The sequence below is a fragment of the Festucalex cinctus genome, chromosome 1 (assembly GCF_051991245.1).
Source record: "Festucalex cinctus isolate MCC-2025b chromosome 1, RoL_Fcin_1.0, whole genome shotgun sequence".
In the NCBI taxonomy this organism is placed as follows: Eukaryota; Metazoa; Chordata; class Actinopteri; order Syngnathiformes; family Syngnathidae; genus Festucalex; species Festucalex cinctus.
Window position 1 is genome coordinate 5,819,094 of NC_135411.1, and position 22,279 is coordinate 5,841,372.

The 22,279-nt window shown below is 42.0% G+C and overlaps 1 protein-coding gene and 2 long non-coding RNA genes across 3 annotated transcripts; 2 read left to right on the forward strand and 1 right to left on the reverse strand.

Annotated features, from left to right (window-relative positions):
* Positions 1-2,704: 2,704 nt before the first annotated feature.
* On the forward strand, positions 2,705-13,937 carry LOC144013675 (uncharacterized). Its single transcript, XM_077512799.1, has 2 exons — positions 2,705-3,149; positions 11,335-13,937. Exons 1-2 carry the CDS (start codon positions 3,026-3,028, stop codon positions 12,549-12,551), a joined length of 1,341 nt encoding a protein of 446 aa, XP_077368925.1. The 5' UTR covers positions 2,705-3,025; the 3' UTR covers positions 12,552-13,937.
* LOC144013779 (uncharacterized) lies at positions 3,554-5,909 on the forward strand. The gene is made up of 3 exons (XR_013282325.1): positions 3,554-3,916; positions 4,279-4,365; positions 4,447-5,909. It is a non-coding gene; the product is annotated as an uncharacterized LOC144013779 (long non-coding RNA).
* LOC144013766 (uncharacterized) lies at positions 4,102-6,539 on the reverse strand. Its single transcript, XR_013282323.1, has 3 exons — positions 6,245-6,539; positions 5,546-5,773; positions 4,102-5,273 (listed from the first exon to the last, which is right to left on the reverse strand). It is a non-coding gene; the product is annotated as an uncharacterized LOC144013766 (long non-coding RNA).
* Positions 13,938-22,279: the final 8,342 nt, after the last annotated feature.

Sequence of the window (22,279 nt, forward strand, 5' to 3'; positions counted from 1 at the left end):
TATTCCAGCTTTTCAGGTTCAAAATTCACACCTTACCCACAATTCCCGATTTGCCAATGACAATCAGGATCAGGAGGGATGGGGTGGGGTGGGGGTAGACGAGCGCTCTGCAGACGTGCCTTTGCCAAATCCACTTCCGGGTAGATAATGTGCATTTGCCGGCTAGCGCTGGGACAAAGACTGAGCAGTGAGCACGTCGTGCAGCTTTAATGGAAGCCACCAAATGCCAAACCTCGATCCAGGATGACACAGTTGACATCAATGGGAATCCTGAGTCCACTGGTTACGTTTACAAGTGAGTGTCAAACTTTTATTTTAATTAGTCAAGCCACACAGCACGGACGAATTGTAGCAATACACAGTATGCTGTTAACAGACCCAAGCAGTCACACATACACAACAACAACTAAGGAGCATAAAATTATTTATCACTAAAGCAGTTGCAGTACAATGTGAGTTGAATTCTCTTTTTTTATTGCCAAATTTGTTCATGTTGATGACTGTCACTAAGTTCTAATTTAAAAAAACAGCACTATACACATCCTTTTGGATTGATATTCTGCTTAGTTTTTCACTGAACCCATATGTTGTTTCTGTATATCATCGACATAACGCAACCTTATTTCTAAATCACTTTAAAACATCCATTGCTGCATACAAAGTGCTGTGCATGGAATAGAAATTAGTCTTTTAGTAGACACAAGTGAAATAAAATAACACAAAATAAAATTAATTAGAGTAAATATAAGTACAGGGTGACCCAAAGAGATGCGTACCCATATTTTATTGGATAAAAAATCAATTTTTTAACGAATGTCTTTTCTGTTGCAGGACGTGAAAGGTGAACCTATGGATGATCATTTGCAGCTATAGTTGCCCTGAAAATGTCTTGGACAAATCAGCAGAAGATATTCTCCCTGGAGACCTATTTTGCGACAAAATCATACCAGAGTGTACAGATTCAGTTTCCAAAGCGTTTCCATTGTCGCAACTTTCCATCAAAATCAACGATTGTTAGTTGGATTAAGAAGTTCAGAGTTCAGTTCTGAGAACCAAACGTTCTCAAGAAAGTTTTCATCATTTTCAAGCACATTACAGAACCATTCACACATTGTTACTCGCTGGTATGATTTTGTCGCAAAATAGGTCTCCAGGGAGAATATCTTCTGCTGATTTGTCCAAGACATTTTCAGGGCAACTATAGCTGCAAATGATCATCCATAGGCTCACCTTTCACGTCCTGCAACAGAAAACACATTGGTTAAAAAATTGATTTTTTATCGAAGAAAATCTGGGTACGCATCTTTTTGGGTCACCCTGTAGATAAGTATACACGCAAATAAAATACTAAAAGAAAAAAAAAGTATATAAATAAAATAACACAAAAGTAGCAGCAACAGCAAAAAAAAAAAAAAAAAAAAGTGCCGATAGGGAGCCGGTCGGCCACGGCTTCATTTTGAAGTGTTGAAATAATTATTTAAAAAAACAGCAAATCCAAGATATGTTTCTTGAGATGATGGGGTTTAAATATATCAAATCGCGTCTGAAATAAAACGCACCGTCGCGTGGTTCAATTTCCAGGGGGAAAAATGGCGACATCTGTCGGTGACTTCATGACACTGATCTACTTTTTTTTTTTTTTTTTTTTTTGTGAGCATTTATACACAAACAAGGCACATTTGTATCATCAACTGACAAATTACTTGACACAGACGGATCATAAACATTATTGAACATTTAAAATAAAAGAAAGGAAGAGAAAAGAAAAGAAAAATAAAATTCAACAGAAATTGTACTTGGAAGAGGACTATAATAAATCAAATCATTCCAATAAAGAAACTCAATGAGGGGCTTTACTGTCCATAACCAATTTCAAAGATGTAAAAAACAATATAAAGTCATTTTTCCAGTGAAGTAGACATTGTTTTTTTTTTGTTTTTTTTTAATATCTTCATTTGTGAATAAAGAATGTCCCTAAAAGCAACAAAACATTGAAAACAAATTCTAGATTCTTGTCTTCCTGAAATACACCAAACAAAATCGACGCTTATGTCAGGGGGAAATCAATATTTTTTTATTATAACCAACTCCTTAAGTGAGTCCAGAAGGAATGAACAGCATTGCAATGAAAGAAAACATGGTTCAAATTTTCTACATCCACATCACAGAACACACAATTATTAACATCAAAATCAAACCTCAGTCTTAGAAACTCCCTTGTCGGGTAAATTTCGTTCAAAATTTTGAATTGGACCTCTTTTGCTTTGGGAGGTACCGGAAATGCGATATAATTTTTTCTTGTCTATGTAAAATGAACGTTTTACTTTTGACCCCATTACATTACTAGTGAGTCTTCATTGCTATAATTTACGTTTAGTCTGCAGTATTTTTATTGTGAGGCAGGGGTCATTTAAAACACACACACCGTAGACTTACTGTAAAGTACAACAATGCAGACTCACTATAATGTAATGAGGTCAAAGGTAAAATGTTCATCTTATAGGACTAAAAATTACGTAGTTACTTTTAAATGCCTCCATAATCTATATTTTTTTGTTTCATGTTGTATCGTGTTTATTACGAACGCGCACTATCGCGCACGCATATAAAGGTATTTTGTTCTAGTGGGGTTGCCGTAGTTAGCGATCCAATATGGCGGGATCTTCTGCGCATGCGCGTTACCGATCGTACAGGGTCACCGATAGCGTCTTGACACAGCCCAAAATCCAGTCATGTATTCAGGTCAGTGCTCCTGTCTGACTTCGAAGTTCGTTTGCTCCGGAAAATCATTCTTTTTGAATTGGTGCTGAGCACACAGGACGCTCATCACTGCTTTGAAGGACTGCAACATCATTTATTAAGACTTTGTGGCCAGATAAACTCCTCTCGGTGCGCCTTGAAGCTTTGCGGCCTAGTTAGCTTAGTTTAGCTAAACTTAGCTTGCTAGCCGCTACCAACCAGACGTGCTTGGTAACTGGGACACACCGACAACTAAGTGTGACATTTTGGGCGTTATTGTGCCAACATGTGTGCAAGAACGACACCGAAGGACAAGGAGGAACTTTTTGGAGTAAAAGAAGAGAGTGAGGAACATCTTCAACTGCTGGGCCACGTTTGCATGCAGCCTCGTGTTGTGCTACGCAGAGCAGGTTTGTACATTTCTTAGCTTGCTTTCTTCGTATAGTCGAACTTGTTTCTAATGTGAAAATAATATTCACGTGTTTGTAGTTGAATGGAATCCAAATGGAATTGTTGAATGTGTATTAACAGAATGAATGCCATGTTACAAGATGATATGAGATAGTCGGGTTGTCACACAGCACTGGTAGGAAATTCCTTTGGTATAGTGTCAACTTCATTCACGTTTAAACATCCCCCATCACTGTTTGATACATTTAGGAGCTAAAGCCAGCATAGCACACAACACACACACCCATTTATGGTAACACAGTCTGCACACACACAGCACACAGCACGCACACTCATTTGTTTTAACACATATAGGTCGCTTGCACATCGTAATGCATCATGGGAATTTTTTCTTCGGGCGCCATATTGGGTGTCCGCCGGTTCACAAGGTACACTCGCGAGTTACACGGTAGAGCTTATCAACCTGATGTCATTTACGCAGTATTTTCACGATTTACCGGAAGATCAAAAACAACGATACAGGCAGAAGGTGTCTCTGTGTGGCGGGATTGATCCTAATTACGTCCTGACCAAGGGTGATTTTTTTTTTGATGGAGAAAGCTTGCTGGCCAAATGTGACATCTCTGGACATCTTTCACTACCTCGTGTTGACAACATGCTCCATAACACGCCAACAAATCCCTGGAGGCTTACAATTATTTTGTAAGCGGGTGGATACAGAGTGTAAACTTTAACATCGCATCAGAAGAAACGGTTGCTGTTGCACGTAAGTAAACCACATGGTGTTGGTAATTCTGCACACAAAAATGTTGATTTGTTCTCAGGCTTCCTGTTATTGTGTTTACATGCACAGCTAGGTTTACCTGATGTGGTTTTTCGAATCATTTTATAACAGGCAAATATGGCAGAGCGTATAAGAATAAAAAGTAACTATGCACAGCCTCCCCGTGGCTTAATTAAATTTAATGCTACCCTTTCACTAGTTACATGTTAATCAACTTATTCTAAATGGTTAAGGTTAACCACTCTCAGAGGACGTATTTTTAGTTTCAGTTTCCAGTACAATAAAACGTGTTCATGGTAACTACTGAGCATACTGACAGCTTTTCTTATGATCTCACGGTTAAGGAGGCTGTCACAACACCCAATTTCTGTCTGGTGCCGGATGGCAACAATTCCCATCACTTGTCACGACAACACCAATAGTATTACCAGGTATGTATGGCTTTACTTTTTGTAGTTTCTTATTTAATTCTATGTTTCATATTTTCATTACAATGTTTGTAATATTTTCAGATTCAGGCACAGATGAGTTTAACTGGACGGACTTCTGCGACTTTGTGGTGTGGACAAAGTGTGATTGAGCGAGTCCACCCAGATCGCTCGTTTTGGCCAGAGTTTTTTTTTCCCCCAAAGTCCCCTCCTTACCTGAACTGCTCGGGAGAGCATTTACTAGATCAGCAGTGGACTTCCAGTGTTCCTGCTCAGCCGCTGTCACCTACCACTTGCTCATGTACTTCAAAGATGCGGAATAAAGTAGTTTTTTGTGCTGCAGCAGATTGTAAAATCAAATGATATCACTTGAAGTGTGCCAATCTAGACTGCCAAAAGGACAGTAGTTTTGTGACAAGTGTGAAACAAGGATTATTGGGAAAACTGTAACACAGTACTGGTACTTGTCTTACATTAAACAAATTTAAAAGAGAGCAACTTTTTCCTCTGTACATAGTATAATGAAAGTCATTGCGTACCCCATCAACATTACATCATACCGTCATCTCAGGATGGTAGGCACCTGTGCTAAAATAAACTACATTAATTAACAGTTCAATTTTATCCCTGAAATTACTACATCTAATCATTATTCACTTCATTTTTTTGTGCTTTTAGAAATAATAGAGATTTATGCCATTACTTTAAGAGGGACCATATTGCACATTGAGTCAAATCCTGTCATTTGTATTATGTACAGCTTTGTAAACAAACCCAACAATAGAATTTGTATAATCGCTGCCTTTATTAGCTCCAAACAAACAGTCGCATGTTGTCCTCCTCCAATGCTTTGATGCTCGTCTTCGTTTCCATCATGTCATTGGCAATCAAGTCGGTGTGGCATGAGATCCCTAAAGAAATAATAATAAAAAAAGATCACAAAAAAATACGGTACCAGTAATAGGTTTAATATAGTACAGTAGTATAGTTTTTTTGTCAGTGTAAAAGAAATGTACACATTTTGTTGCATTTTTTAATGTATGAACATTGCTACAGGCAAATACTTATTTCTATAAACACTTCCAAATGTCTCTAAAATATAAGGTGCATGTACACACACAAACAAACACATACATTCACTCATGCATACAATATATCATGTAATGAATTCTGAGTGGCATACCAGAGTCAATGATGTCAGCAGTACTTGAGGGTACAGGTTACTGGAGCCATCTGGCTGCATAACTGCAACAAACTCTGCCACTTCGAGTCGTCTTTTCTTTGCTTGTCTCTCCTGTGCACGTTCATATCTTGGCACCGACTGGGCTGAGACATAGATGTAACTTGGGACCCAACTTTAATGTTGGAGCTCAGTCGGGATGATTGGACAGAAAAACGGGCGCAGGGCGACCTGTTAAAATAAACAAATATATAAACAAATAAAATATGGAAAGACTGGTTATTTTGCCGCAGTAGGGTGGCCGTGAATAAGTTCTTTAGCATGATGTGTAGGCTACCGAATAAGTTCTTTAGCATGATGTGTAGGCTACCGGGGCTCTGTTTTCTTGCATCACCCCCGGGGGTCTGTTTACTTGCATCACCCCCTTCTGTCTCTTTTTTCCAAGTTTACATTTTGCCACCAAAAAACATGTTATCGGCATTAAGAGCCCAAGACTAATCAATCCAATTTCAGCAGTAAACACTTTGCACTGGCACTACTTGGGTGAAAATGTTCGATGTTAGCTTTCGGCTAACGTCCGCTAGCCAGCTTGTACTACCGAACTTGCTTGTTCATGAATCCAAAACATAAGCAACTTGCCCATATATGGGCGGTCGAAACGTTATTAATCCTCATGCATTAAATAAAGGTAAACAAGCTTACCGCTCACAAAGTGATGGCTGCACACACGAGCCCAAAGTAACGACTTCCCTCCGGAGTCCGCACTCCTCTGTCTCCAGGCCCTGGTTCCTAATTATTTTCGGAATTCGGCAGAAAGGCCGACCATTTTCCCCCTGGGCTTTGTTCGAACAGCCAACGATGCAGCAACAATGTACCATTTTAAACGCAGAAAACAAACGTGATAGATACGTGTTAGACCGAATCGCTACGTAAATGGAGGCCACCCAGCATGGCGACTACGAGAAATCCGAGGCGGAAGTGACGACACGTGCAAGCGACCTATACTTAAAAATCGGAGTAGGGAATTAAGGTTAGGCCTGTCACCATAAGATGACATGAAATGTATTTTCAAGTTTTGTTCAAATTTTGGATTCATATTAATCATCATTGGTGTTTTATGGACAATACGTTATGTAATGCTTTGAAGGAGTTTTTATTCTGAAATAAGAGGTAGAGTTTATTCTTAAAACATAGGAGCTATGACAGCAAAAAAACTAGACATTGTCTATAAATGTGTTTTGCAGAATAAGCAAAACTGGCATTGATGAGAGAAGTCACAAGGTAACAGTGGAAGTTTCATGAGGTCCACAAAACAGGCCTTTTTAGGAACTGAAAACGATTGTAAGCACTCGATGTCTTCTAACTCAGCAGTCTGTCAAAACCAGCACAAACTGGCTGGGACACACTCACCCTCATTTCGTCATGCTATGTTCAGCCTCCGAGGTTAAAAATTAGCAGAGACACATGAATCTCATTGCAAAAAACAAAAGAGCAAAGCACCATCGACAGAGACGTGTTTATTGCCATTTTTGCCCCGTTTACCCCAAAATGAGTAATTTGTAGCTGACAAGTTGTTTTGATTAGTTGTTGGAGGATTGCAGTTTTTTTCCCCTATTTTAATCTGTTCTATTAAATTAATAGCAGGGAGAGTAAATGGCCAGCTTCCTCAATTATCTTCTTTAAGCATTTTGTTTAGCTTAAAGTTAATTTGATCCAGGAGGTTCATCACAGATTAGCTACCTGTCATAACCACCCATCAAAGGAATGATACTCTTTCAAAGCTTTTGCCCTTCTTTTCACTTTGTTGTATTTCTTCAATTGGTGATCTGGAATGAGGAGCAACAGATTGTGAGTACATGTGATTTTTAGGGCCCGAGCAGCGTCACTTTGTATCAAACAAACTATTTCCAAACTTAACTTGTACTTCAGCCACAGCAGTTAGCCCCTTTTATGCACTTATAGAGTCCCTTCAAAGTTAGCAAAGTTAATCCACTTCTTCACATTTAGCTTGTTCTAAACGTGTTACTTGGTAGTAGATTAACCACGCTCCACTCCTGGACTCCGGTTGCTTCTCCTTTGGGCTGTCCGCGCAAGCAGTCGGTTATTCTTCAATTGCTGCTTGAGAGCGACGTCATCACTTAACGAGCTGCTCTTCCTCCTCTCTCCAGCACGAAACGGCTGCTTTCAGACTTCTCCTCTCGAGCACGAAACGGCTGAGTTCCGACTGTTACTCCCTTTGAGTTCAATCAAGGCTCAAATTCGTTCTTGGGTTTCAACAGACATTTAATGTCGTCCACATGTCTTGTACATGTTAACAACACACCAACAATGCCGTCAGAACTAAGAAAAAAAGCGAAAATAAACTCAATTAGCATAAAACATAAAGAGACTTCCCAATAAACAATCAAGAAAGCAAATGACATATTTGCCTCATTGGCCACATTCACTCAAAAGGAATAATGACTTAACAGAAAAGCACGTTTTCTGACCAAGCTCCTTCCTTGTTGTCCACCTGTGCGTCAATTAACAGTGCCCCTTAGCAACGGATGATGAAACAAAAGGTCCGTTCTCCAATAAGGTTTCAATTCAAATGAGATGACCTGAATATTCTAAGTCGATTGTTGCGATTTTTTTTTCATTCAAATTTAGAAAATACTAATCAGTAAGCTTGTAGAGTGTAAGATTTATATGAAAATGTATTATTTTTTTATCTGAAATTTCAGTCTTATAGAGGTTGAGGAGGAGAATCTGTTTCATGTTTGAACAGCATTAAAATAAAATATTAATATTAAAAAAAAAATCGATTCAGCCGCCTATTGAATCGATTCGAGAATCGCGCGATGTAGTATCGCGATATATCGCCGAATCGATTTTTTTAACACCCCTACTATTTAAACATTATTTGACATAAAATAATGACTATTATTCTTTACCAAATCAAAACTATGAAATAAATCAATTAAATAAATGAGCGTTGCCTTTGATGGCAGCAGCAACATGTTTAAAACACATGTAGTAGTTCTCTCAAATATAAATGAAATAAAAAATAATAAAATAAAACTTGTGGAATAGGTCATACCAAAGACCAGTTTTGAGAGTTAAAAAAAAAAAAAAGTGCACGGCAGTATCAGTAAAGCTTCCTTCCTGAGTATTTTTTCCTTGTAGTGCAAAACGAATAAATGTCTAAATGCAGATGTGTCACAATCTAGATGTAAAATATCCATCCAAAAATATCTTGCACCAACTTATAGGATCAAAACCTCCGAAAGTAAAACATTCTACAAAAAAAAAAAGTGCAGCATGCACAACATTTTCAAAGTCAACAAGTTGTCACAACAACACAACTGCAGTCACTTCTGCAGTAATGGAAGGTTTTTCTTGATGAACAAAAGCATCTCTGCTTTATCACCAGACAAACGACTTCTTTTTTCATCGACCACATGGCCAGCTAAGCTAAACAGGTGCTCGCTTTCGATGCTTGTGCATGGGGCAGAAAGATAGGCTCGGACAAATATTTTGTCTACCCACTGCGTCGTAAGACTCAACATCGACATTAAACTTGAGTCAGAAGTCCAGATATCTGTTGTAAAGCTGAGTGTCTGTCTTTGCATCGGCTCCAAGCAGGCTGTGAGTATGGCTCCAAACTTTTTTTTTAAAACAACTCCAGTAATGCAACTTCTGAAAAGTATTTTCGACTTGGCAAATCATATCGCCGGCTCAAGTGCTGCATCAGGTTTCTGAAGCCTCGGTCCTCCACGACCGAAAAAGGCTGGTCATCTAATGCCATGAACTCCATTATTTTTCTCGTGGTAGCTTTGCTCCTTTCGCTGCTCATAAGCGCCAACAGCGGTCCATGGTCTGGCTCCTTGCTCGCGCTAGCTTTAGCTAAGTTAGCCTTAGCTTGGTTGCTAACTTCAAACGCAGCATACTCAGCAGTGTGGTGGGGGTCCTTAAATGACGAATGAGGTTTTTTGTATTGAATGCCTTGCGTGCAGTCCCACCACGACTTATTTTGACGTTGCACGATTTACAAATTGCGATCCTGGGCTCCTTTACTTTTATCGTGAAATACAGTACTGCCAAACTGTCGGCATACTGCTGCTGCTGTTTGTATTGCAGCGCACACAAGTGTGCATTTGCACACGTGACCTTGTGGGCGGGCTTATGTCTCAGCAGAAGAGGGCAATGGTTGACTTTTTCGTACTTTTAGGCAAGAGAGATGTGATCGCTAGACAAGATCGAATTTATTTTGAGGGATCAATCGATCACCGATCGCCCAAAATTACGAAAATTGAGGCCGATCGATCGGTGCACCCTAAATAATTACTACTAGACAGTGCTATTTTCCTTCACTTTTGTTTAGCTCAATGAAGTGCATGTGTATCCTCTGAAAAGGATATGTAGCTTGGGGTAACTGACCGCGTTTTGGACTCAAGTTTACTTGTGGATTGTGTCGCGCACAGGATAAACAAGCTTTACAAAAATTCCTTGAAAATCGGCTAAAGCCGTAGGTGGTATAATGTCTTTGTACCAAGGCTGTCATCCCCGCTGTTGAGATAGAAGTTTGTAGTTTATTTATTGTTTCCTTTTCCACATTACAGCTTACATCGATCACATCACATCATTTGTAATATTGACATCCGAAAGAAGGGCTGACGGGTAGAAGCCGATGGCTTATTCGAGACCTGTCCCCATTGATCCATGACTATAACGCATCAGTCATATACATTGTTTTGAATAGTCATTGATTCATATTCTTATACATCCATCCCATATTATCTCAATCACTGTTTGCTCAGTTCATCTTGAATGTCCATGTGTAGATTGTGGCTAGTCCCAGTCATTTGGAACTGGTGAATCGGTCCCCGGACGCCACCAGCAGGCCCGTCCCGCCAGGCGAGCAGCCATGGCAAGCGCAATTCTTCTCTTTCGCCAGTAGCGTCTTCGCTGACCTCGGAGCAGCTTTCACACATGTTGTGGTATCCAGAAGAGCAGATTGGATTGCATTCTGCCCATTGATTTTAGCAATTTTGCCTCGATTCTAGTCAGCTCGCACCACTGTTGCTACTTGTAGTTGTTGTTAGAGTAGCGCGACCAAGGCCAGCTCACCCAGCAGACCACCAACTCCATTTTGTGTATTGGCAGCAGATTGTAGCCACAATACAGCCTTATCATGTAGCCTTGACTGTTACAACAAATGTCCAAACGGAATCAGAGCCAGACAATCTTTAGATTCATACGGGAACAGCAATACATGTTATCAATGCAGGTGTATAAACATGAGTTAGCCTTGGCAATGTCAGCAAGTAATCATATACAACTCCAGTTTTGGGTACTTCGTGATGTAAGTTACTGTTGTTGATGTCTCTCATGCTCATGCAATTGACATTTCGCAAACTCCACCCCAAGATTTCGAATTTGGTCTTTAGTTTCTAAAGACAGTGATTCAAGCTGTTTTTTTTTTTTTTTAACAGCAATCCTCTTTTCTTTATTGCCGAAAACAATGAGCTCCGTTTTGTTTTCGTTCAGCTGTTTTTGGCTGAAACAGTACGTCGATCACTACTTTCGTGGTGTAAATTGTCATTCATTAAATCGTTTGTGTCGGCATATACTCGTCTTGCTCAAGCTATCTTAGCTTGCTAGCTGCTAACAAACAGAGTGCACAATTGCTACACATTCCTCAGCAGCTGTGCCCAAGTCAAGGTGCCACTGTAGAAACAATACACGTCAAGTCGCGCTTTAGATTTGACTTAACTGAACCAAATGTGTATTTGTCTTCTTGTGTCTTGCAGATGTTGGTGAAAAATATCTTGGTCCTGAGAAGCAGGAACTGAAGTCTCTTCATGTTAAAAAGGAGGAGGAAGAGCATGCTTACATTAAAGAGGAAGAGCCCCTTCGTGTCAAAGAAGAGGAGGTTGAGGATGATGTCACCAAGTCACCACTGACCTTTGTTGCTTTCAAGAGTGACGATAACGGTGAGCATGAGGAGGACAGAGGGGCGGAGCCCCAAACCAGCAGCTCAACTCAATACATGAAGACAGAAGGTGATGCAGACCAGTGGGGACCACCACAAGCACAAAGTGATGACACAAGGTCACAGTCTGCTGACACTGACGACGGCGATGATGAATACGCTAAACGTAACCATGCTGACAACAACCGCTGCAAATGTTCTCAGTGTGGGAAAACATTTAGTTCAAAAGGGAATTTGAATGTTCACTTGAGAACACACACTGGAGAAAAACCTTTTGCCTGCCCAGACTGTGGACGAAGCTTTTCTCATAAGGGTAATTTAATAATCCATACAAGAACACACACTAGAGAAAAACCTTTCGCCTGCCCAGACTGTGGCAAAAGCTTCTCTGTTAAGGGAAGTTTAAAAATACACACAAGAACACATACTGGAGAAAAACCTTTTGCCTGCTCAGACTGTGGCAAAAGTTTCTCTCACAAGTCACATTTAACAACCCACACAAGAACACACAGTGGAGAGAAACCTTTTTCCTGCTCAGACTGTGGCAAAAGATTCTCTGATAAGGGAAGTTTAAAAAATCACACAAGAACACACACTGGAGAAAAACCTTTTGCCTGCCCAGACTGTGGCAAAAGCTTCTCTGTTAAGGGAAGTTTAAAAACACACAGAAGAACACACACTGGAGAGAAACCTTTTTCTTGCCCAGACTGTGGAAAAAGCTTCTCTGAAAAGGGAAGTTTAAAAATACACACAAGAACACATACTGGAGAAAAACCTTTTGCCTGCCCAGACTGTGGCAAAAGATTCTCTGAAAAGGGACATTTTAAAATACACAAAAGAACACACACTGGAGAAAAACCTTTTTCCTGCCCACACTGTGGCAAAAGCTTCTCTCAGCAGTCAGATTTAACACGCCACACAAGAAGACACGCTGGGAAGGAACCGTTCAGTTGCAGTATTTGTGCTCAAAGATTCTCTTGTAAAAAGCTTGCTGAGAGACACGAGTGTGCTGGTGACAATAGCAGCGATCTTTGAAGCTTAAAAATAAAAATAAAGGGAGTGAGGTTGTGCTATGATGTAAAAGTGTCAATGATTTGGAATAAAATAGAGAGGGAAGAAAAAGGTGATCGACGCTGATTTTGAAAATGATAAAGAGGAATATCAGAAAAAAATGCAAAGAAACATGAAATACAAAATCAAAATGAATTTGCATTTTGTTCAGGGACATCATGAATCAACTCCTCCCCTTGTAGTCCTTCGCTGATCTCGAACCTTTCTCATGCACATTGAGACCCAACGAGGTGATATCTTGCATGGAGCCCCCCAGAACCCAAAATTTAACAGCAACAAAATTTAAAGGGGAAGTCAACCCCAAAATGTTCTTAATATGTTGTATGTGCCTCCACTCGTCGAAACACGGCATTCAGATTAATCAATTTTGCTCCAGTTCCAAGTGTCAGCGGCTGCGACAATAACCTCAAATCATGTCGGATATCTCTTGCCGTGTACAGTGTTGTGAAAAAGTATTTGCCCTCCTCTCAAATTCTCCCTTTTATTGCGCAGTTTGCCAAGTTGAACATTTATCAAAGATAACCGCTATTATGACTTGAGACGTCGACATGACTCCTTCCGTGTCGGTGACCTTGTTCGAGTGAAAACACAGCCCAGGTCAGATGCTCACTCTAATTTTACAGCTCAACTTGCTCCCCTATTTGAGGGACCACTGTGTGTGTCCGAACGACTCAGTGATGTGAACTACAGACTCGCTTGGGTGGACTCTGGTGCTGATGCTGGTGTTTATCATATTGTGAATATGCAGCCGTTCCATACTTGGGATTCTCTCACTGCCAAGAGACAATTGGTTTCCTCTCCTGCTGAGAGGGGGACCTCTGGGATCTCGGACACGGACTTTTCCGCCCCTCAGGCCCCATTAGGAGATGCTGATGCTGAACTTGAGCCATTTCCCTTTGGTTCAACGGACATTGACTCTGATTGTGAGGCGGACACTGTTCCCCGGGGTCTCCCGCCCGGGTCTGAACCCGACCTGGCTTTAAAAAAAAATCCACTGTACATTTTCATTTTTACAATTGATTATATGTCGATTTTTGTTGTATACGGTGCTTGCCTTTTGTGCGTACCATCCATAATTGTGTTCTATGTATAGATGCTATTTGGTATGGTCAGTTGCTTCTTAAGCTGTTTACGGCTGTGATCAGCCTTTTTCTCACCAGGCAGTGTGCGACCGCGCCACGTGGTGCTTCTTTGGTTTTGTGTCGAAGTAGTTTTTTTTTCCCTTTTGGCGAGGAATAGTTTGGGTTTTTTTTGTATTGCCCTGAACGGAAATTATAATGCGCGGTGGCGTCGAGCCCGCTCTCTCTTTGTGTTGTTTGTTTAGAATAAATGTTGACTTTGTGGACGGAAGTTGCTCTCCCTTTTTGTTTTGCTGGCCCGCTGCGCCGTCCAAATCAGCCTCCGCGCGTTACAGACGCTGCGGAAACACAATTCTAAATTCCCTGCTGAACTTTTAAACCAAGAAGTCCCTTTACCCAGAACTCAAAGAAACTGGACTTGTTGGTGTAAAAGCAGCAGCTCTTCATTAGTAGGATATGCTATGTAATCTTAAAATCAAACATTGTCTTGAAGGCTACCTGTTTCAGCTGCATGTCCAGTGGGGGTGGGCGATATGGCTTTAAATTTATATCACGATATTTCAAAGAAATTTGCGCTGACGATATTTTTGACGATACAGTGGTACCTCTACTTACGAACGTCCCTTCATACGAAAGTTTCAAGTTTTGAAACTCCTCAACAGGAAAATATTGCCTCTAGTTGTGTGAAGGCTGGAGGCCTTCACATATATGTCATTCAACCTTTATTATTATTTTTATTTTTACTTAAACTTATTCCTCCCACTTTTTTGTCCCGCATCTACTTCCACATTTTACACCCGATTCACTCCATTCCAGTTTCAAACTATTCCAAAAATTCACGCGACGCATGCTTGTATTTTTATTATTCCCACGATTCACGCCTTACCCACAATTCCCGATTTCATACCCGATTTTTTCCCCATGATTCTTAATGGGAGATTCTACATTTCACATTTACTTCCACATTTTTCACCCGATTCACATCATTCCAGCTTCAATATATTCCAGCAATTGGTGCCATGAGCTATTCCAGCTTTTCAGGTTCAAAATTCACACCTTACCCACAATTCCCGATTTGCCAATGACAATCAGGATCAGGAGGGATGGGGTGGGGTGGGGTGGGGGTAGACGAGCGCTCTGCAGACGTGCCTTTGCCAAATCCACTTCCGGGTAGATAATGTGCATTTGCCGGCTAGCGCTGGGACAAAGACTGAGCAGTGAGCACGTCGTGCAGCTTTAATGGAAGCCACCAAATGCCAAACCTCGATTCAGGATGACACAGTTGACATCAATGGGAATCCTGAGTCCACTGGTTACGTTTACAAGTGAGTGTCAAACTTTTATTTGAATTAGTCAAGCCACACAGCACGGATGAATTGTAGCAATACACAGTATGCTGTTAACAGACCCAAGCAGTCACACATACACAACAACAACTAAGGAGCATAAAATTATTTATCACTAAAGCAGTTGCAGTACAATGTGAGTTGAATTATCTTTTTTTTTATTGCCAAGTTTGTTCATGTTGATGACTGTCACTAAGTTCTAATTAAAAAAACAGCACTTTACACATCCTTTTGGATTGATATTCTGCTTCGTTTTTCACTGAACCCATATGTTGTTTCTGTATATCATCGACATAATTCAACCTTATTTCTAAATCACTTTAAAACATCCATTGCTGCATACAAAGTGCTGTGCATGGAATAGAAATTAGTCTTTTAGTAGACACAAGTGAAATAAAATAACACAATATAAAATTAATTAGAGTAAATATAAGTAGATAAGTATACACGCAAATAAAATTAATACTAAAAAAAATCTGTATAAGTATAGAAATAAAATAAGACAAAATACAGAAGGCACCATAAAAAAAGTAAAATGATGTGAAGTCTCATGCTGAGTCAAAGATCAAAGAATAGAGATGTCTGGCAAAAATGAAAGGAAATTTTGTCCATATCGTACAGCCCGAATCCAACACGCAAATGAAGGCAACTGCTAGCCAATTCCAGATAGAAGGGGTTGGGTCACAGAGTCATTCATTCGGACATAGTTGTTTACAGAAGTGACGAGTGGATTTGTTTCAAATGAACTTTTGAGTTGAATAAATGCAAAATGAACTACACGTCTAGCCGCTAACAACCAGACGTGCTTGGTAACTGCGACACACCGACAACGAAGTGTGACATTTTGGGCGTTATTGTGCCAACATGTGTGCAAGAACGACACCGAAGGACGAGGAGGAACTTTTTGGAGTAAAAGAAGAGAGTGAGGAACATCTTCAACTGCTGGGCCACGTTTGCATGCAGCCTCGTGTTGTGCTACGCAGAGCAGGTTTGTACATTTCTTAGCTTGCTTACTTCGTATAGTCGAACTTGTTTCTATCGTGAAAATAATATTCATGTGTTTGTAGTTGAATGGAATCCAAATGGAATTGTTGAATGTGTATTAACAGAATGAATGCCATGTTACAAGATGATATGAGATAGTCGGGTTGTCACACAGCACTGGTAGGAAATTCCTTTGGTATAGTGTCAACTTCATTCACGTTTAAACATCCCCCATCACTGTTTGATACATTTAGGAGCTAAAGCCAGCATAGCACACAACACACACACCCATTTATGGTAACACAGTCTGCACACACACAGTACACAGCACGCACACTCATTTGTTATAACATATATACTTAAATCGGAGTAGGGAATTAAGGTTAGGCCTGTCACCATAAGATGACATGAAATGTATTTTCAAGTTTTGTTCAAATTTTGTATTCATATTAATCATCATTGGTGTTTTATGGGCAATATGTTATGTAATGCTTTGAAGGAGTTTTTATTCTTAAATAAGAGGTAGAGTTTATTCTTAAAACATAGGAGCTACGACAGCATAAAAACTAGACATTGTCTATAAATGTGTTTTGCAGAATAAGCAAAACTGGCATTGATGAGAGAAGTCACAATGTAACAGGGGAAGTCTGGGGATTTGCAAGTTTCATGAGGTCCACAAAACAGGCCTTTTTAGGAACTGAAAACGATTGTAAGCACTCGATGTCTTCTTTTTTTTTTTTTTTTTTTTTTTAAAGAGCTCAGAATTGTTCATTCGGTAGTCTTACCGATTCAACGTCTTGTCATCATTGCTCTTTTTTTTTTTTTTTTTTTTTATTATTATTTTTTTTTGTGTGCGTGCGTTGCGTGCGTGCGTTTGCGTGCGTGCGTGCGTTTGCGTGCGTGCGTGCGTTTGCGTGTGTGCGTTTGCGTGTGTGCGTTTGCGTGCGTGCGCGTGCGTGCGTGCAAATACGTATAAATTTATACTCATTCATTCACCTAAAACCTTATAAATATCCCATTACCCTTCGCCTTAACCCGGTACTTCAGAATCTTGCCAGAGTCGTGAGGTTTAAATGGTCAGGAGACCAGAGAAAAGGTCAGAAAAAAAAAGAAATAAAGAGAAAAGAAAGGTAAATCAAAGTGAAATCCAGCACCGACCAAACACTTCCTGCCTTCCCCATGATTACAAAATCAAAGTCTTACGCCAACCCCGGAAGCCTCTAAATTCCAGCAAATTTAGCGAGATCTCAAGAGCCCAGAGGAAAAACTAAAGAGAGGAAGGAGGGAAGGATCGATAAGGCAGAGTGAGATCCATAGAAGCCAGTACATCCAATCCATCAAAGTGAAGTCCAGCACCAACAAGACCCCTCCTGCGTGGTTACAAAACCAGAGTCTTATGCCAACCCCAGAAACCTCATACTTCTAATAAATTAAGATCTCAAGTGACCAGAGGAAAAACTAAAGAGAGGAAGGAGGGAAGGATAGATAAAGCAAAGTGAGAACCACAGACACCAGCACCAACTGATTCAAGGGGCTGTGGGAGGGAGAGGGTACTTCTGTTGAGTTTCAGTAGATGCTGGTGCGACGGATCTGGCATGCATAAGGACCACCACCAAAGAAAGAAGCCGTCAACCGCGGTCCAGCAAAGCGAGCACCCCCCCCGGAATCTCCAGGCCGCGGCAGCACCAAGGCCACCCCCAAGCCACCCGAGCGGACACCGGTCGGCCCAGACACCCGGAACACCCCCGCCCCAGCCCCGGCCCACACCCCCGAGCCCAAGGCCGCAGAACGAGGCCCAGCGGACCCCCACAGCGCCCCACCGGTCCCCAGCCCCCATCCCCCCACGACCCCCCCGCACCCCACCCAAACCCGCCATCCACCACGACCCAGGCCCCACCACCCCCGACCCCCAAACCCCCGAACACACCCCGACCCCCAGCACCCAACCCCCCACCCACCCATACCCCCCCCCCCCCCCCCCAAACAAGCCGCCCCCCCCCCCGACGGCCGCCCCCCCCCCCCCCCCCCCCGCGAGAACCCCCCCCCGGAAACCGGCACCGGGCAGCAGCGCAGAGAGGGAAGATGTGCCCACCCCACCTCCAGCCGCGCGAGATTTGCACAGCGGCGGGAGGGGGGAAGCAGAGGAGGAAGCACCAGGGGAGAAGGCGGAACACCAGAACACCGAGCCCTGTGGGGAGAGGCCCCGGTCGTCACGCCAGAGTACTAGTGACACCTAACCCTGTTACTGAGTCCGCCAGCTCGCCGACTGGCGAGCTCTACCCTTACACCGTGAATGTGGCCCCACCCAGTGTATATACAAGTGTGTGCGTGTGGTGCATTAAAATTGGGAGCAGGTGAGTCGGAGCAGAGGGAAAAAATTTCCCCTACTCCGACACACCCGTATCCCCCCCCAAAAAAATGAATATGTATATGTGTGGTGCATTAAAAAAGGGAATGGAGGGACAAAGTGGTGGGGCAGGGACACAAATGGGGGGGACCACAGCGCTGCCAGGCACTGCAGTCCATCCCCTCTGATGGCTCCCCGCCCCAACTCACCCCTCCCCTTGGACGTGAGGTGCATTAAAATTGGAGGGGAGTTGAAGGGTGAAGACGGTGTTTCCACCCTTCCCCACCCCACCAAGAAATGTGTTGTGTGCCCTATGTGTATATTTACAAAGTGTATAGTGCAAGCTAGTGAAGTGAGTAAGAGGAGCGACCAGCGGGGCCTCACCCAACCCGGCGGGTGTAGGTGGCACGCCCGCACCCCCACCCCCACCCGCCCCCCACCTCATCCACCCGGCACCACAATGGGCGGACAGCCAGCGCAGCAGGGCTACCGGACAGCCCACCGGCCACCGGAGCCCGCCCGGGGCGCCAGGAGTTATACCGGAGTGGGGCAGGCCCCAAACCCTCGCCCGGCCCCCGGAGCCCGACGCCCGGGCCGGGGAGGGAGCCCCAGGCCCAGGGAGAGGGAGGGGGAGGGGGGGGGGGGGGGGAGGAGGGAGGGCGACAAGGGAAAAGGGACCGGGAGGCAGAGGAGGATGGGCGGGAGGAGGCGAGGAGGGAGAGGCGACGGGGGGGAGGAAGGGGGAGGGGAGAGGGAACCACGGGGCACACCGGAGGCCCAGACACCCGGAACACCCCCGCCCCAGCCCCGGCCCACACCCCCGAGCCCAAGGCCGCAGAACGAGGCCCAGCGGACCCCCACAGCGCCCCACCGGTCCCCAGCCCCCATCCCCCCACGACCCCCCCGCACCCCACCCAAACCCGCCATCCACCACGACCACCCACCCCGAACCGCGCCGCCGGGCACGGAGCAGCGGACCGCGCCGGGACGGCACCGCCCCGGGCACCAGGGGAAGCACCCCAACACCGCACCCCACAGGGGGCCCAGGGAGCGGCCAAGACGCAACCGCCACCGAGCAGACAACGGGGGGGGGGGGGGGCAGAACCACCCCCGCCCGACCACAGGGGACGGCGTCAAGAAAATTGACTAATTAGCATGCAGTAACACCAAGTGTTGATGCTTAGTGCCCACTAGAAATAGATCTTAAGGAGTTATTGAGTATAGTGTCGTATAGTGTGGTATGCTCGAGCCCACTAGCAGCAACTAGGTTCCTGACTATATAAAAATAAAAACAATCAGATACAAAATACCAAATACAGAAGCAGCGAAAACAGAAGTTGTAACGATGTGGTGGCTCTCGTTAACAGGCAGAATCTTGGCAGGATTAAGTTGCCAAATTGAGATTAAAATATTCTATGTACATAGACCATATTTGTTTAAATCTTGATACTTGATTTTTATTTAAGGCAGAGATTTTTTCCATTGAGATATAATTTATTAGTAAGTTTAACCAGTGGTCGATATTTAGAGATTGTTTATTTTTCCAATTGACAAGGATTATTTTTTTAGCAATAGTAAGGGCTATAAATATAGATTGAGATTGTTTACATGGTAGCTCAGTTATTGTTAAGTCACCTAGTAAACACAATCTTGGAGATAAAGGAAGCCTACAGTTTAATATATCAGCGAGCTTTTCCAAGATTTTAGTCCAGAAATGCAGCACTGGAGTACATGACCATAAAGCATGAAGATAAGTATCGGCAGTGTTTTGTGAGCACTGGAGACAAATGTCGGAGTCAGAGAGTCCCATTTTTTTCATCATATATTGTGTAATATATGTTCTATGAAGTATCTTATATTGGATAAGTTGCAAATTTGTCTGTTTGGTCATTTTAAATACATTTTCACAGATTTGGGTCCAAAAGTCTGGTTCCGGAACTATAGACAAGTCTTTTTCCCATTTTAAAGTCGGTAAATAAGTTTTATTTGTGTATAAAAATAACTTATATATTTTTGATATTTTCTTTATTGTTGTTGGAGAAAGCTTTATAAAATCTTTAGCTAAGACAGGCAGTTGGAGCGTATCCTGAAGTGTTGGGATTTGTTTCTTAACCATATTTTTAACTTGCAGATAATGTAAGAAATTTCCCTTTTTTATTTCATATTTCTGGACCAAGTTTGTATACGATATAAACTTATTATCTGAGAAAAGATGATGAAGGTGTGTAATTCCTTTCTGCTCCCATAGGCTTAAATGGAACGACTGATTATTAAGTTGAAAGTCGGGGTTATGCCAAATGGGAGAGAGCCCACAGGGCGCCAATTGGGAGTTTGTAATTTCTAATGCCTTCCACCAGGCAGTCAGGGTGGCGGCTATCATTGGGTTTTTAAAACAATTATGTCGTCTTATTGATTTTGTAATAAAGAGTAAATCTGACAGTCTAAGATTATTACAATCCTTCTGCTCCAATTCCAACCAACAGTTAGTATCTCTGTTGGGTTGTGTCCATAGCACAAGATATTGTAGTTGATTAGCTAAATAATAGTACATAAAGTTTGGTGCCTCTAAACCTCCTTTAGATTTACTTTCCTGAAGAGTAGATAGACTAATTTTGGCTTTTTTTTTATTCCAATAGAATTTTATGATAGCAGAGTCCAGCGATTGGAACCAGTTAGACGTAGGTTTAAATGGAATCATTGAAAATAAATAATTAATCTTTGGTAAAACTTTCATTTTTATAGTAGCTATCCGTCCTATTAAAGAGATCGGAAGATTATTCCAGCGCTCCAGGTCACTACGGATACTATCCAATAATGGTGAAAAATTTAAAGAAGTTAATTCAGTTAACTTAGGTGAAATTTTAACACCTAAGTATTTTAAATTACCTGTAGGAAAGGAGTAGTGTGGATCCTGACTTGTAGGATTCCATGAATTTTCTGTAATAGGTAATAATGTTGATTTTGTCCAGTTAATAGAGTAATCTGATAAGTGAGAGAATTTAGTTATTAATTTAAATGCTTCCCCTAGCGAGATAGCAGGTTCTTCTAAATAGAGTAATATATCATCGGCATATAGATTAATTTTATGTTCTATTGTCCCGGAGTGGATTCCTTGGATCCGTCTATCCTGACGTATAGCTAATGCAAGCGGCTCAATAAATATAGCAAATAATAAAGGAGAAATTGGGCACCCTTGTCTTGTTCCCCTTTGTAAAGTAAAACTCTGTGACGTAATCCCATTAGTAGTAACTGTAGCTTTAGGCGAATCATATAATATTGAGACCCATTGAATGAATGACTCCCCGAAGCCGAATTTATTTAAGACAGCAAAGAGGAAGGACCAGTTAACTTTATCGAATGCTTTTTCTGCATCCAGCGAAATAACAACTGCCTTTTTATCATACCGCTGTGACATACTAATCAAGTTAAAGAGTCTCCTAATATTATTAGTAGAATGACGACCTTTAATAAAACCTGTTTGATCACTATGAATAATTGTCGAGATTACCGTCTCTAATCGAGATGCCAAGGCCTTAGCGATAATTTTAATATCGGTATTAATTAGTGATATCGGTCGGTAACTTGACGGGAGGGTAGGGTCTTTTTCTGGCTTTAATAAAAGTTTAATTGCTGCTATATTCATATCTTGACGTATATCACCTTTACTTTTAATTTCAGTTACTACTCTTAGAAATAATGGAGCAAACATTAACCAGAAATGTTTAAAAAATATAGCCGGAAAGCCGTCTGGACCAGGTGCTCTGCCATTAGGCATACTGTCTAAAGCACGATACAACTCATCTATAGTAAGCGGGGTATCGAGAATATCTTTATGTTCAATAGATAACTGAGGTATATTTAAGCTGTTTAGGAATTCCTCAATATATTCAGGGTTAGGTCTATTAATTTCTGTGCATAGATTTCGATAATAGTTAT

Bases quoted from the DNA above. Each gene is read 5' to 3' on its own strand.
- LOC144013675 (XM_077512799.1), top strand. From the start codon at position 3,026: ATGTGTGCAAGAACGACACCGAAGGACAAGGAGGAACTTTTTGGAGTA. The intron at 3,150-11,334 runs GTTTGTACATTT...TGTGTCTTGCAG, and splicing joins TGTTGTGCTACGCAGAGCAG to ATGTTGGTGAAAAATATCTT.